The sequence below is a fragment of the Pterocles gutturalis genome, unplaced genomic scaffold (genome assembly GCF_000699245.1).
Source record: "Pterocles gutturalis isolate BGI_N339 unplaced genomic scaffold, ASM69924v1 scaffold7122, whole genome shotgun sequence".
Taxonomy (NCBI): Eukaryota; Metazoa; Chordata; class Aves; order Pterocliformes; family Pteroclidae; genus Pterocles; species Pterocles gutturalis.
In genome coordinates this window covers 4260-19212 of record NW_010107864.1, presented here as the reverse complement: position 1 = coordinate 19212, position 14953 = coordinate 4260, and the positions used below count along the sequence as shown (strand labels likewise).

At 48.0% G+C, this 14953-nt stretch overlaps 1 protein-coding gene across 2 annotated transcripts in view; it reads left to right on the top strand.

Moving 5' to 3' along the window:
* Nucleotides 1-14872, top strand: part of TAOK3 (TAO kinase 3) — a 45747-nt gene extending 30875 nt beyond the window's left edge. For both annotated transcript variants that reach the window (XM_010072388.1, XM_010072389.1), the window contains 7 exons: nt 8070-8306; nt 8578-8706; nt 9601-9804; nt 12458-12697; nt 13433-13645; nt 14094-14276; nt 14435-14872. In XM_010072388.1, the coding sequence (XP_010070690.1) occupies nt 8070-8306; nt 8578-8706; nt 9601-9804; nt 12458-12697; nt 13433-13645; nt 14094-14276; nt 14435-14596 (1368 nt within the window). In that variant the 3' untranslated portion in view covers nt 14597-14872. The remainder of the gene's footprint in view (nt 1-8069; nt 8307-8577; nt 8707-9600; nt 9805-12457; nt 12698-13432; nt 13646-14093; nt 14277-14434) is intronic.
* Nucleotides 14873-14953: the final 81 nt, after the last annotated feature.

Here is a 14953-nt window from a genome sequence, read left to right as displayed (position 1 = left end):
GTTGTGTGCCGGAAGAGTTAGTTGTCGTGCCGCCTCCCCCACCTCGCGTCCGCACGGGCTGCAGTCGGTAGCAACCTTTTGAGGGAAAGGAGTGAAAAATGGCCTTTTAAAGCAAAAAGAAATGTAATCTGAAATATTTCAGCCTGACGGTATTAGTGGTCGGATGGACGGGGAGCGTTAGGAAGTACCCGCTGCTTGGCCATGGCATTTGCTCAGTGCCATGACATCATCCTAGACCAACCCTGAAATTATACCAGCAAGCCCTCCCCTTCTTGTTTTACCCTGCCTGAACGGTGGGTTTTTTTCCTTCAATACCACCATTTCTCGATCCCCGGAATCGCTTCGGATTTCTACGTGCACAAGACGGACAGTGTGTGTGTGTGTGACCACAGCTAAAGGTTGTGAATGGAGGGAAGAAGCAGCAGCAGTGCCAGTAGCCAGAATTTTTCTGTGTGGTGGTTGCTGCTGCTGCTGTTAAAATCTAAAATGATGCTATGGCATACGGACTTGTGGCCAGATGCTTCCTGGGCTGAGATTTAGGGGGAGCATCTGAGTTCCATCTTTTGCAGGTGTGCTTCTGGGTAGCCATAGCCTGAGTGCTGCCCAGGCCAGTGGCCCCTGCTCCCCTTTCCTATCCTTCTCCCCCCAATTTAAAGAGTGACCTAGAAACATATGCATTAGAGGACTTCATGCAGTGCACCTGACACAGGCAGGATCTCTGGTCTCCTGGAGACCCTCTGCCTTGTGAATTTTTCTTTTGTATGTGTACATGTGTGTGCATGCACCCACTACAGTGCCAGCACTGTTGCCTGCACTGAGCAAATAGAAGTACCAGTTAGGTTGGCTGGAGGGAAGAGATGATGAATGACTTGTGTCATAGTCCAGATGTGTATTTTACCCATCAAACTGTATATATATATGTGTGGTGAATATATTCACATTCTCTTACTCCCTGTGGAAAGCTGCTGCACCTTCTGTCCTGCTTTCAGCAGCTGAATATTCTTCCTTGAATATGTCATCCCTGGGCTGCTTGGGTGGCTTGAAGGTATTGCATGGCTCCTACTTGGGAGCTGAGGAAAGATGCTGGTGTGAAGGTGTGGACTGTGAGCTCTTCCCAGCCCTCTAAGCTCAGGGGAAGACAGGTAATGTCCCAAGGTCACTCCTAAGTCTCATGGGAGCCTCCTGTGGACCTGGGACTGTGCCTACCTTCATTCCTTAGTCACTTGGATTTGCTACATCTCTCTGCTTCAGTGAACAAATGATGATAAAGATCAAATTACTACTGGGTGGGGAAGGTGGTAGGCTTTTTGGAGAACTTTTTTTGGTTTTCTGTGGAACACGCTCTCACACAGACTGTGTCTGGGCTCAGGCTGGGAGGGCTTAGCTGCACACTTTGCTGTGCTTGTACTGCTCACCGAAAGTGTCTTTGGGGAGAAAGGGAAGTCCCACCTGGTAGGTCACTACGTTAGCCAGCAGGCCTTTGGAAAAGTTCATGGTAGTATGGGTCATGCAAAAGCTTTGCTGTCCCCATCTTGTGCACACAAATCCCCAGTACGGAAGGAATTTCCCAAAGCAGCACCTTGGTACCGCAGGAGGTGTTCCTGTGTCCTTAGGTTCTGAGGTTACGTGGTGGGGGAGAAGTTTCCCTGTGTTTACAACAGAAATACTTTATTTGATTGCAGTTAACCTTATGATGGGCTTTCCCTTAAATCTTTCATTTCCCCCTGTTCATGTTCCAACATGGGAATCTAGAAGCAAAACTGCTAAATTGAAACCTATTGCCCAGAACATGAAGGATGCCAGTGTACGTGCTTGGGTTTGGAGCGCCGGCGTGGCTGCCAGCACTCTTTTTTTATCACTGTGCCTTCGATCACCACGAGGTGGCTGGATGATGTCAGTGGGTACTGGTGCTGAATGCTGATGCTCTTCTGGCCAAGGGAAAACTTCTCTCATGCCTGTCCCCTTGTCTGCTGCTTAGGTTTCCGTGGGGAGGACAAGGTCAGGCATGTGGCTGATACAGGGACAATGACCTAAACATGTCTGAAATTTATAGTGTGAAACCAGAATTCAGATTTTATGCATCTCTGCATGTTAATTTACTCTTTCAGTAGTGTCTTAAAAAAAAAGCATCCTGTGTGAATGGGTGCTCAAGATCACACAGGGTTAAAAACTAAGCAAGCCAACGTGCTTTGATGGTTTCCTGCATCGCTGCTGACCATCACTTGGTTTCTCAGCAGCTGGGCACTGCTCCCTGGGCACAGAAAGGTTATGCAGTTGAGAGCCAGGTGGCCTGTATTGCAGAAAATCAGAAAATGGGACTTCTGACCCCAAATTCAATAATATGGAATGCTATTTGGGTGTAAAAATTTCCGAGTGTGGGATTTAATGAACACCATCCCTCAACACGAGAGGAGGGCAGCATTATAGAGGAGGAGCACTGAGTCTGGAGGCCAGGGGCTGTGCACGTTCGTAGAATCACAGAATGGTTTGGGTTGGAAGGAACCTTAAAAACCAACGAAGCCCCCCCCCCTGCCATGGGCGGGGACACCTCCCACTAGCCCAGGTTGCCCAAAGCCTCATCCAGCCTGGCCTTGAACCCCTCCAGGGATGGGGCATCCACAGCTTCTCTGGGCAACCTGGGCCACTGCCTCACCACCCTCACTATGAAGGATTTTCTTAATCAGCTGAAAGCTGTGACCCCTCATCCTGTCACTACACCCCTTGATCAAGAGTGCCTTCTCTTCTCCAGGCTGCACACCCGCAACTCTCTCAGCCTGTCCTCGCACCATCTCCGTGGCTCCTCTGGCCCCGCTCCAGCAGCTCCGTGTCTGTCCTGTGCTGAGGACCCCAGAGCTGGGGGCAGCACTGCAGGGGGGGGCTCACGAGAGCGGAGCAGAGGGGGAGAATCCCCTCCCTCAACCTGCTGGTCATGCTGCTGCTGATGCCCCCAGGACACAGTTGGTTTCTGGGCTGCAGGCGCACGTTGCCGGCTCATGTGGAGTTTCTCATCAACCAGCACCCCTGAGTCCTTTTCCTCAGGGCTGCTCTCAATCCATTCTCCCTCCCAGCCAGCCATGTTGTTTCACAGCTCTTCTGGTGGCAGAGTCTGGGACCCTCAAGTCCTTGTTATTCACCTTTAGATCAGGATATTGTGGATTGAGGACAGACTGGCATTTCTAAAAGGATGCTCTCCACTTGGAAGTTGGATCTCTTTCAAAACAAGCTCAAGTAGTTCCAGCGAGTGTAGGGGTTACAGACAGGAGACTCCAGACGTCCCAGTGATTTTAAGTGTGATTCCCCTGCCCTGTTGCTCTGCAAAAGCATCATGTGAATAAGAAGGAAACTGGACAGACTGGCAGATAAAATAGTGAAACGGGCTATCCACAAACCAACAGGCTGTGAATAGACTGTTCTAGTCTTTCAGTGATGCTTTGATATTACTCAGGTTAAAAAAAATAATGAAAAAATGAGCAAGTGTGGTTAAGAAAGCTGAAGGAGCTTACCTGTGGTCGTAATTCAAGCAACAATTTTAATAGTCTTTCCTGGACCACCTTTCTCTTTGGTTATTGTGCAGATTAACACTACCACCCCCCCCCTTTTTTTTTTTTTTTTTTTTTTGCATAACAGTCTTGTGGCAACAGTAACCGTCACTCACTTGGAACAGGGGTGGAAAATATGCTGCATATTTCTGCTGTTGCAGTGGAAGATACTATCTGAAATGGAGATCAGGTTCCCACTACATCTCCATGTTATTTTGCAGACTATCAGTGATCCATAAATTAAAAGTTACAACTAGAAATCTAATCCTTGAAGCTCATAAAGCTGCTGTTTAAAAAGAAACATAGAGGTTCTGCATGTTGATAAGACTCCACCTATCAATGTTTTCAAGTGAAAGGTGTTTTTTGAATATGTGCAGAGATGCATTGATCTGCATTTCTGGATCTTTCCTGCTTGACCCCTTAACTCCCCACTGCCTCGTGCACCTCCTCGATAGCTGCTTTTAGAGTTTTCAAATTAAGTGAATTAAATTAATAGTTAAAACTTCATAGAAAGATCAGACAGCGTGGAGTCTATTGAAGGCCTCGATATTCGCTTTGAAATCCAAATGCCAGCAAAAGAATTACATGATCTCCTCCGGGGTCTGCCAAGCCCAATGTGTAGGTACGTGTGGGCAGGATGCTCTGGACGCGCCCGTTCCAGGGATCCCAGGGCAGTGTGACTCCACAGCCAGGTGTGTTCGGAGGATGGCTGTTCCCTCGCAACCTCTTCTGCTGAAGCAATGACATTTTATTCCAGATGGTTGAGTTTGTCCTGATGGATTCATCTGGCTGCTGCCTGTATAGATCTTTGCTCTAAAAGTACAGAACTTTTTCTTCCTCGTGTCAAAGCTCTCTTCTTGCTGGGAGAGGCTGAGGCAGTGCCTCGCTCAGTACTGTGCTTCATCCAGCAAAGGGGAGCTCAGTGTTGTGTCTGGTTATCGAGAGGGAGAATAGCTGTCCTTTAGGAGAGTGCTCAGTGTCTTGGTTAAACACCATAGAAAAAAGGACTGTAAGGAGCTGCTGGTTTGGAGAAGAAGTTGTGAGCCCAGCTTCCTTATGTAAGGCAAAAATCTTGGAGGGGTGAAAGAGAGAAAGTTTGGATTTTATGGCAAGTGAACTGCCTGTGGGAGTAGGTTGGAAAAGACATCTCTCTTCTCAGTTCTGTGCGTGCCAAAGATACAGAGAGATAAGAAACTGAGAAAATGTCATACCTTAATAAAACTCTTCTGTTTTATGCAGGTCTTTTTTTGTTTGTTTGTTTCTGCTGATGACCTGATTGATTCTTGCATGCTGCAGATAGAGCTTCAGGAAACTGCAGTTTTCTGCTCTAGAGAATCATGACGTTTTCCAGATATGTGGAGAACAAACTTTGCAATGAGCAATTCAGTTGTCATCTTTTTTCCCCATCATAATAGATGGGATTATGTTTGTGAAATACTTCGTAAAGTTCCAAGTGCCTTTGTCTAAGAACACCAGAAAGGTGATTACTGGAACTTCCCCACATTTTCTTTTTAAAATGGTTCCTCAAGCTGTTCATTTATTAGGGGCTTAATCTTTAAAACCATAATCCTTTATTCATTCATGTGTTGACATGCTCAGTCTGAAGTACTTCTCTGGTACTGCACTGGTCATATTCCGTAACTGATGTTAATTTCTTCCAGTTTCATCCATGCTCTGACATCACCACTTAGAGACCTTGTCTTCAAAGACGGAGTTCTGGAGAGTGTTGGTCTTGATTAGAGATTATGGTGATGAATTAGGTCTTTAGCATGAGCAGGCTGAATGCAGATGTTAAATCTACAAGATGTCCACCACGTCTACTGTTCTCCTCTCTTGTCTTCAGGAATGAAGTGCTGCTTTTGTTTTCCTCTGACTTTTTCATGTCTCATCTTCTGCTGCAAGGTTTTATCAGCTAGTGTTATAATTAGTAGTCCTATTGTTGGGGATAAATATCCCAGACCTCATGTGAAATTTTTCAAAGATGGGATTCCTGTCATGATAGAGACAAGCTGGGCGAAACTGGAAATGGGGTGCACAGGAGCAGCAAAAAAATAAGGATAAAAGTTTAATGATTTTTTGCTGCAAATAAAACAAGGGCACATTCTAAATCTCATTAGAGATGGGACCAAAGGGGAGACTGGGAAAGTTGCTAGGAGATTCTTAGATCTATTTTTTCTTATGCTCTTGCTGTTTGCTTTATTCTGCCAACTTCTTGGAACGGAGTGTGCCATGCGGAACGTCCCACTGCTCACAAGAAGGCTGGGCCTCAAAAATAGCACATCCACGAAGATCTTGTACTGCTGCGTGGTGGTTACTGTCTCTCCGTGTCTCTGCAAGTCCCTGACCAAGTCTGTTCTCTGCAAGTTGTGTGTCATTTCACATAGCAAACGGCATATGTGGAATGCTGGGGGTTTGCCTGTCTACCTGACATCCGTCTCTTATAATTAACTTGGACGACTTCTCAGAGGAACTTTCATTACCTGGAAGCTTCTGTCAGAGATCTTATTCTTGCTGAACTTGACTGAAATGTGCAAGTTTCTACACACGCTTGCCAACTTCTGCAAAGTATGGCTGTCATTGTTACACTTAAAAAAAAAAAACCACAATTTTCTAACTACAGCAATACCCAGGCTAACGCTGTGCTTGTGTTTCTCAACTCATCTCTACGATCCCACGTGCTCCTGGTACCTGGCTTAGATCTGTTTCGTTACCTACTCTCAAGCATTTGCAGGCTGCTATGTTACACCAGTTGCTGAGGTATAAGTATATATTCAATCACCTTCAAAATAACATCCCAAAATTCTTTCCACAAGGAAGATGTGATTTATGTAGCACTCACCCCGCAGTTGATGTTTGACTTTGCTGATGTGGTGAGCTCCCCATCATCGCTTCCTGGGAAGGCAATCTGACACAGCACGGTAGTCAGGCAAATTCTTTGTTTTCTTTGCAATCAGATGCTTCCTTTTCTCTCCAGGGTTGTCTTTGGAAAGGCTGGAGAAGGACAGAGGCTGTCCACTTCTTGTTTCTCTTCTGGGACTCTGGCTATAATTTTCTTGGTAGCTATTTACTGGAAATTGTTGTTAGTCTATTTCAAGGTGAAGGCTTTGGAGAAGACCCTTCCTAACCTCCTCTTCCCAATCCTCCAAGTGTTGGTAGTCATCTGAGCTGAGACAGGTGGCAGTGTGCTGTCAGCCTCGGGTGGCACATCACTCGTGGTGTTAAACTTGGTTGATGATTTTGGAGCTCTTGATCACCGCTTCCTATCAGCTACTAGTCCTGAAGCACAAGGTTGCTAACAAGTGGTCTTGGTTCGCTGCTCAGTAAAGCACCTGCTCTTCTTCTGGTGAACTTGAGCCTTCCCAGGGCTGTAGGTGCATCCCATCCTACGTCTGAACTTACTTGGAAGATCTCTGAAAAACGGCCTTTGAATGGCAGCGGGACTGTAGTAGGTGTCAGTTCCTTCTCTGCTGCTGTGGAGAAGTTCCTTGGGAAGGCTGCAGGAAGGACTGTTGGTTCATGAAGCTTCAACAATCGCCTTCAAAGGGATGAGCTTTTTGCTTCACACTTGTTAATGGGAGAGGGAGAGGTCCCCTTGTACAGCATCAAGGACTGCAGCTCTCCACGTGTGCTGAGGGCTCCAGCTTTTGGCTCGCAGGACTATCACACAAAATATCAGCACATCTTTATATGTGACATTCCTGGGACTGTATTAAAAAAAGAATCAATCCTGAACACTTTTTTCTTTTGAAAGGGAAGCATTACCATTTGCATTTTCTTCTGAAAAAATTTGGCACACCTTACTGGAGTCTTTTCCTTCCTTTCCCATGGATGCACTTAGGTGTGGAAATGAATGTGGAACTTGTGAGTTTGTTTCAGCTGAGCGGGGTTTAAAATCTGCTTAGACCATCTGATCAACCTTGTTAGGAGCACCCAGTTCCAGTACAGCGTTCCCTTGTTAGAAAACTTTCTATTCCAGTAGGGAATAAGCGCAGTCTGACTTCCTCTTGAATTTCAAGAAGAAATTTTGAAGGAGGCTACTTGTTGCAGGAAATAGGTATTGAGGGGCTGAACTGGAACCACGGTGACTTGAGGAGGAAGGAAAGGATGGGGGAATGGGGGGGTCTTAAAATGGATGCCATCTTGTGAGTCCATGTCACCCTTGGGATTTGAGTCCTGTGTCTGAAGAAGGTTTTCCAACAGCCACCTTTGCTTCCAGATCTCCTCCAGTGTTTCCTGGAGTGATGAGTAACCTGCTGTTTCCTTTATTTGTAACATGACATTTTTCTGCCATGTTACTGAGATCGCACATAAAATTCTCATTAAAGACGGGGGTGGTGGAAATCAAGAGAGAGAAACCTTATGACCCTGGTTTGTGATACTAAACAGTAGCACCCTCAGAAACCTGAACAGCACTGCCTGAACGTTGATTTCTAGGAGCAGAGCAGAGCAGGGGCTGGGTCACAGGTAAGTGGAGATGGCTGGTCCATGAAGAAAGCCACGTAGCACTTCTTCCCCTTTTCCTGACATCAGGTTACAAGACAGATCCACGAGCATGAGCAGGAGAACGAGTTGCGGGAACAGATGTCAGGATATAAGCGGATGCGGCGCCAGCACCAGAAGCAGCTGATCGCCCTGGAAAACAAGTTGAAGGCCGAGATGGACGAGCACCGCCTCAAGCTGCAGAAGGAGGTGGAGACGCACGCCAACAACTCGTCCATTGAGCTGGAGAAGCTGGCCAAGAAGCAAGTGGCTGTGATGGAGAAAGAGGTGAGTAGAGTTACAAGCTCCCTAGCTGTACAGGAAGATTGGAGGGAGAGGTGGTTTTGGTGGAGAGGTGAGAAGCATGAGGAAACTCCTAAATGTGTGTGGGTATTATGGGTTTTTTGTGCAAGCAGCTTTCATTTGGCTGAATACTCATGGCTTTGTGTAGCACAGTGATGGGAGAATGACAGACCAAAAAATGCACAACAGAGGGCTGATTTGTGCTGGATTCAGTACCTGCTCCCTCACCTTATTTTCTTCTCTCTGTACCTTGCAGGCAAAGGCAGCTGCAGCAGATGAAAAGAAATTCCAGCAACAGATTTTGGCTCAGCAAAAGAAAGACCTGGCGACCTTTTTAGAAAGTCAGAAGAAACAATACAAGCTTTGCAAGGAAAAGATAAAAGAGGCAAGAAACCATAATTTTCGGGGCTGAAGGAGTGTGGAATGAACATGAACTAAATTTCTGTTTTGATAAACCTGGGCCAGCCCAGGGTTTTAAGGGATACTGTCGTGCTTGGAAGCAAATTTAGATTCTCAGCAAGTAAACTTTCAGGAACTGGGAGCATCTGGCAGTATTTCTAGAATAATCTGTAAGGGTGCTAGAGGTGCCTTCACAATTTCCTGTAGAGCAGAATCTGAAACCAAGGTGATGAGCGAAAATGGGACTTCATAGAGAATTCTTCTTCCCCTTTTTCCTCATCTGTTTTTTTTTTCTTTTGCTTAAGCTGTAAGTAATCAGAGCAGCCATTTAGATGTCACTTGACTTAAAAGCCCTGTGATCACTTACATGAGTTAGAGAAAGGAGTAACTTGGTATATAGCTTATCTGTCCCAGATTGCGTTATTTAAGGACAATGTCCCCACCGCATCGCAAAATCATTTGCTGTTAAGAATGTAGAGGCGAGAAAATGAACTGCAAGGAGCCCTGTTAGGTGTCTGATTGGAAATAAAACTTAAGCCCAAGCTGGACTCTGTTGTAAAAGAGGTGCAGAGCTGAGAAGGGAGCCCAGGGGTGTGACCCTCTCTCTTCCCTGCAGCCTCCCCTGCTGTGGAGTCTTACTGTCTTGTCATTGCTGCGCTGCTTAGCCCCTGAGATGTTTCTCCTCCTCCTCTTGGGTTATAATACAGCTCCAGAGGCGGTAGGGCTGGGCACAGGCAGGTTTGCTTCTGCTGGTACCTGGCGGTGTGGTCAGGGTTTTGGTGTCCTTTCATGAACTGAACGGCAGGGACTGAAGGTCCTCCAAGTCCTGTGTCACTGTGGTCCTAAGGGAAGTCTTGGTTTTGACCCCGTGTGCATGCAGGAAATGAATGAGGACCACAGCACGCCGAAGAAAGAGAAGCAAGAAAGAATATCCAAACATAAAGAGAACCTGCAGCACACGCAGGCTGAAGAGGAGGCCCATCTTCTCAGCCAGCAGAGACTCTTCTACGACAAAAACTGCCGCTCCTTCAAGAGAAGAACGATGATCAAGAGGCACGAGATGGAGCAGCAGAACATTCGGGAAGTAAGGCACTCTTCACTTCCTTTCCCAAGCATTTTTTGAATTGTTTTTGCTTCGTGTTTGTAAAACAGTTTGCTGACTGACATTAGATCTTCATGTTTCCACTTGCTCAACAGAACTGAGAAAAATGTAGGAAACGTGTTTTGGGCAATAGTCTTCCCCATGCGTGTGGCCGCTTTTATGAAGTGAGGAGGGGTGGCATAGCTGACTTGCAGGCAGAAACATTGTGTGGGCCACCCGCTGGGGGTCAGATGCTTCATCTGAGCCCCTGGGCATTCGATTTGGGGGATCCAGCACAGGGCAGTTTGTGCTGTGCTGAGTGCCAGGGCCCCTGTGGGATGGCTGTAAGGGCATCACGTGAGGAGTTCTACTGGTTGGCTAAAGAAAACTTACACCATTGAAATAAACCAGTAATAATCTTAAAAGAACAGTATTAAGGTTGCAGAATGAAATGCTACGAATGTCAGAAATACCAAAAATTAAATCCTCTTTGTGTCTGCTTTCTGGTTGTCCACAAATAATCAGATGTTGCTTTTCCACTGGGCTCTGTTCAAATTAGTGCACAGAATGGGCGATGGTTTGTTGATGAGAAGCTATTGAACATCTTGCTTTTGCTCAGGAGTTATTAGCCCTTGCCATACAGGCTGCCTGCAGTCAAATACCCCTTTGGAGAAAGAATTATTACTTGTAGATTTTTCTATCGTAGTCACTGCAGTTTCTGAATTCTTCATGAATGCTACTTTTGGATAAAGACTATGAGATGAGAAGGAATTTTAGTAAAGGCTGAGAGTGAGTGATCAAAAATTTCCAATAATCATGTACTTAGTCCGTTACCATCAAATTTTCCAGCGTACTTCTCATTGCCCTGTGTTTTACCTCTTCAGAGCTTTGCTGCCCTTGCCCCCAGATGTGCCTGGGGCTGCTCAGGTGCTTTGCAGATCACATCCAGGCACCTCAGCTCAGGCAGCCTGGAGATGAATGACTGAAAAATCAGCTTTGGGCACCCTTATCACAGGATAGAAGCTCTGTGGCAAGGATGAGAACAGAATGCAGTTACCTAACAGGGTATTTTAACCAGGAGGCAAAAGAGACCTAATTTTCAGAATGATCTAAGTGCTTATTTCCTGGAAATAACACCCCTACTAACTAGTCCAAATTTACTGGATCAGACAGCTGAAGTAACTAACACTTCAAGAATGTTTTCTCTTGATGTTTTAAGTGACCACACAGGTTCTTTTTGTACAAATGGGACAGTGTTGGGGAGAAGTGGAGTGTCTGTTTTTCACGCTGTCAGCTGAAATCAGGTGTGGAATGGGCACAAGAGGGGCTGGTGGTCCTGTCCTAAGGTGAAGGCACAAGTGCACAGGCTGACGTGCTGTCTTGAGTGTGCTGCCTGCCTTTGCACAAATGGGAGATGATTTCATCACAGCAGCAGATCTCATTTTTGATCTTGGCTGGCAAGGTGCAAGTTTTGCTTAAAAGTAAACACGTGTGACATCCTTACGGCCAAGAACGCAGAGACAAGACCTGGCCCTGTTTCCTTCCCCATCCTCCTCGCTTAAACCTGTCACAGTTGTAACAGCCAAAGGGGCTGAAGTGCCTGTTTGCAGGTGCTGATGTTGAGAATTGCAACAGGATACAACATGCAAGCAACAACTCAGAATAATTAGATTTTTTTTTTTTTTTGCCTCTACTGCAGAAACACTTTAGACTGAGCCAACGCTGAGCCCTCCCTGTGCTGGGCACTGTCCGTGTGCGTAGTACGAGGCAGCCCCCGCTGTGCCGTAGTCTGGCGTGAAGCATAGCGATGAGTTTGTAAACCCGAGAGCTGAAACTGAGATGTACCAGCAGAGCATCTGTGAAGGTCACCAGATACCAGCAAGGGGTACAGCTGTAAGCGCTGTTTGGCTGAGCTGGATTCAGCTCCATGCCCCACAGGTGGTTGTTGATATCTTGAGAAGGAAAGATTAGCAGTAATCAGGGAGAGAATCTGGTGTCTTTGGTTTGTAACTCAGTGAAGGTTTTCCTAGACTGCAGGAGTTCTTCTGTGTCCATTGCAAAAGCATGCGAGGCTTGGGCTGTATCCTCATTTTACAGAACGTGCTGCATCTAGGGCCAGACCCCACTGCACACCGTGGGAGATTGAGTTCTTGTCCTCACCTGATGTGAGGTGCTGGGGCGGCTCGCCTCGGCTTTGGCCATTCCAGGATTAGCGATGCGTGAGAAGCCTCATCGCTGAGGGTCATTTAAAACAGACAAATCAGAGCCCCCATTCTGTCAGTCACCCCAGACCCCCGAGCACCCCGGGATGTATGTGTTACAAACCTCAGTGACTCTCAGCAGTCGCAGGGGGCTTGTGTGTGGTCCCAGTGCCACCTGCTGGAGACTCCCCGAGTGACCCGGGAGCTGCCGGAGGAGCAGCTTCCAGGGGGATGGATGGATGGATGGATGGATGGATGGATGGATGGGAGGTGGCCACTTTATCAGCATTCCAGTTGTGCTGATGGGTTTGTGTTTCCCTGGGGCACATGGAGGTCCGTGATGCGGTCTAGAGGAGGGACCAGGACACCCGGCCTCGTAAACTCAACTCCTGTCTCTCGGGGAGAGAGAATCACTCCTTAGCTTTTGTCTTGTGCTCTGCTGTCCTCTCGTGCAGGAGTTAAACAAGAAGCGGACGCAGAAGGAAATGGAGCATGCCATGCTGATCCGGCACGACGAGTCGACGCGCGAGCTGGAGTACAGGCAGCTGCACACGCTGCAGAAGCTGCGGATGGACCTGATCCGGCTGCAGCACCAGACTGAGCTTGAGAACCAGCTGGAATACAACAAGCGGCGAGAGCGAGAGCTGCACAGGAAGCATTTCATGGAGCTCCGGCAGCAACCAAAGAACCTGAAGGTGCTGGAAGCTTTCCTTCCTCCTCTTCCAGGCTCTGTCCTGCCGGGCAGGCTGGTCCGGGTGCTTGCTGCCTCCTCTGCAGAACCGCTGTCCTCCACCAGCTCTGTGTGCTCTCTCGTGTCCCTTTCCTTTGCACAGGGCTGCTGTGCCGTAAGAAAGTTGTGGGCTACTGGAGCAAAGAGCTCACTGAAGATTTTTTTAAGTGCCAAGCTAATTGAGGCTGCTGGGTGAAAATAGGCGAGTCCTTAGCACAGTATTACAGAATGTGCTTGTGCTGAGCTGTGCTTTCTCCAGGCCCATGCTGGTGCCAGCCTATAAACGTCAATATGGAAAGGGGTTGAGTGATGGTCCCTGACTTTTGGAGTCAGCAGAGGGAGAGAACACGGGTGTGCTGAGCACTGTGCTCTCTCCCAGTTTGGCTGCAGGTCGATTAGAAACGTCTGAGCTCCTCGCTGGGGGAGATTTCTGTTCCCCTCTCAATATCCAAAAAGGCACGTTGCTTCTATGCAGTTTGTCCCACCCCTGCTAGATCTCAGACCTGCTCCGTCTGTGTAGCGCGTGGCTGAAGTAGGGGAGGAAGCTTGTGGAGGCCTTGAAAGAGCAAACGCTTTTTGGGAGGCAGGGTGACAGGCGGGGTGACTGGGTTGGTGGCTGTCTCTCACCATCCTGCCCGTTTGGATGTACGCCTCTGTTCCCAAAGCTCTTCATGCTCTTCACATCGTTCTTCCTTGGCAGGCGATGGAAATGCAGATCAAAAAGCAGTTCCAGGACACATGCAAAGTGCAGACGAAGCAGTACAAAGCACTGAAGAATCACCAGCTGGAAGTAACTCCAAAGAGTGAGCACAAGACAATTTTGAAGAGTCTGAAGGACGAGCAGACGAGGAAGCTCGCCATCCTGGCAGAGCAGTATGAGCAGAGCATCAACGAGATGATGGCCTCACAAGCGGTAGGTGCAGCGTCCCACACCTCCTGTCCCTGGTGGGGGGTCCCTCTCCCAGGTGCGTGGAGGGGGGGTGCGGTCCGGCCGTCAGTCCACGCAGCACGCTGTGTTCTTCCTGCCCCAGCCCCTGGATGGTGAGCGATGCGGTTCTGTTTATAACAATTCTAAATAACGCATCAGGCGGCACTTTCCCTCTTGTAACAAGCATCCCACAGAATGTGCTTCCTTTCCCTCCTGCCCCTCGCGTGCTGGGGTTTTGGAATTGGATGTTCTCTGAGGCTTCAGCCTCTGTGTGAGCGGGGAAGCAGCCGCTGCTGAAGCCCTTGCTGCCTTCCCCCTCTGCCACCAACACCAGAGGCTCCCTGGCTTTGGGAAGGAAGAGGTGTGTCACTGGTGTCGGAGCAGAGGAGTGACTAGGGGAGATCTGACTGTTGTTTTCCCGCTGACCTTACAGCTGCGGCTGGATGAGGCCCAAGAAGCAGAATGCCAAGCCCTGAGACTGCAACTCCAGCAGGAGATGGAGCTGCTCAACGCTTACCAGAGCAAAATAAAGATGCAAACAGAAGCACAGCACGAAAGAGAACTCCAGAAGCTGGAGCAACGGGTGTCGCTGCGCAGGGCGCATCTTGAACAGAAGGTATGTTTCGGGGGGGCTGCCGGGGGACCCGGATACACGTGTCGATCTCGCCTGGGACGTGGGGTTTGGCGCGGCGAAGCCGGTGCCACCTGGCCGGGAGCTGCCGTGCCCGGGGCCGTCCGGCTCTGCTAAGGGGCTGCTGACTGTGCTTCTTTCAGATCGAAGAGGAGCTAGCCGCCCTCCAGAAGGAACGCAGCGAGAGGATAAAGTTTCTGTTGGAAAGGCAGGAGCGAGAGCTTGAAACGTTTGACATGGAGAGCTTGCGAATGGGCTTTGGGAATTTGGTCACATTAGAATATCCCAAGGAGGACTGTAGATGAGGTTAAATTTCTTTGCCATTTAAACAAACAAAAAGCAAACAAAATAATGATAAAACTTGCAAAACCAACATTCCCCATGTTAACGGGCCTGCTCTCTCTCTTTCTGTCTCTCTTACTGACATCGTGTCGGACTAGTGCCTGTATATTCTTACTCCATCAGGGGCCCCCTTTCCCCCTGTGTCAAGTCCCGGTGCAGGACAGCTCCTGGTGGTCTTTTCCATAGTATGTCACAGTATTGATGTCTCTGTGCAATGATTAAAAATGTTTCAGTGAAAACTTTGGAGACAATTTTAATGGCAAAAAAAAAATAGTGGATGTATGTTGCTTTTGAGCAATCACTCATTTTACCACCAATCA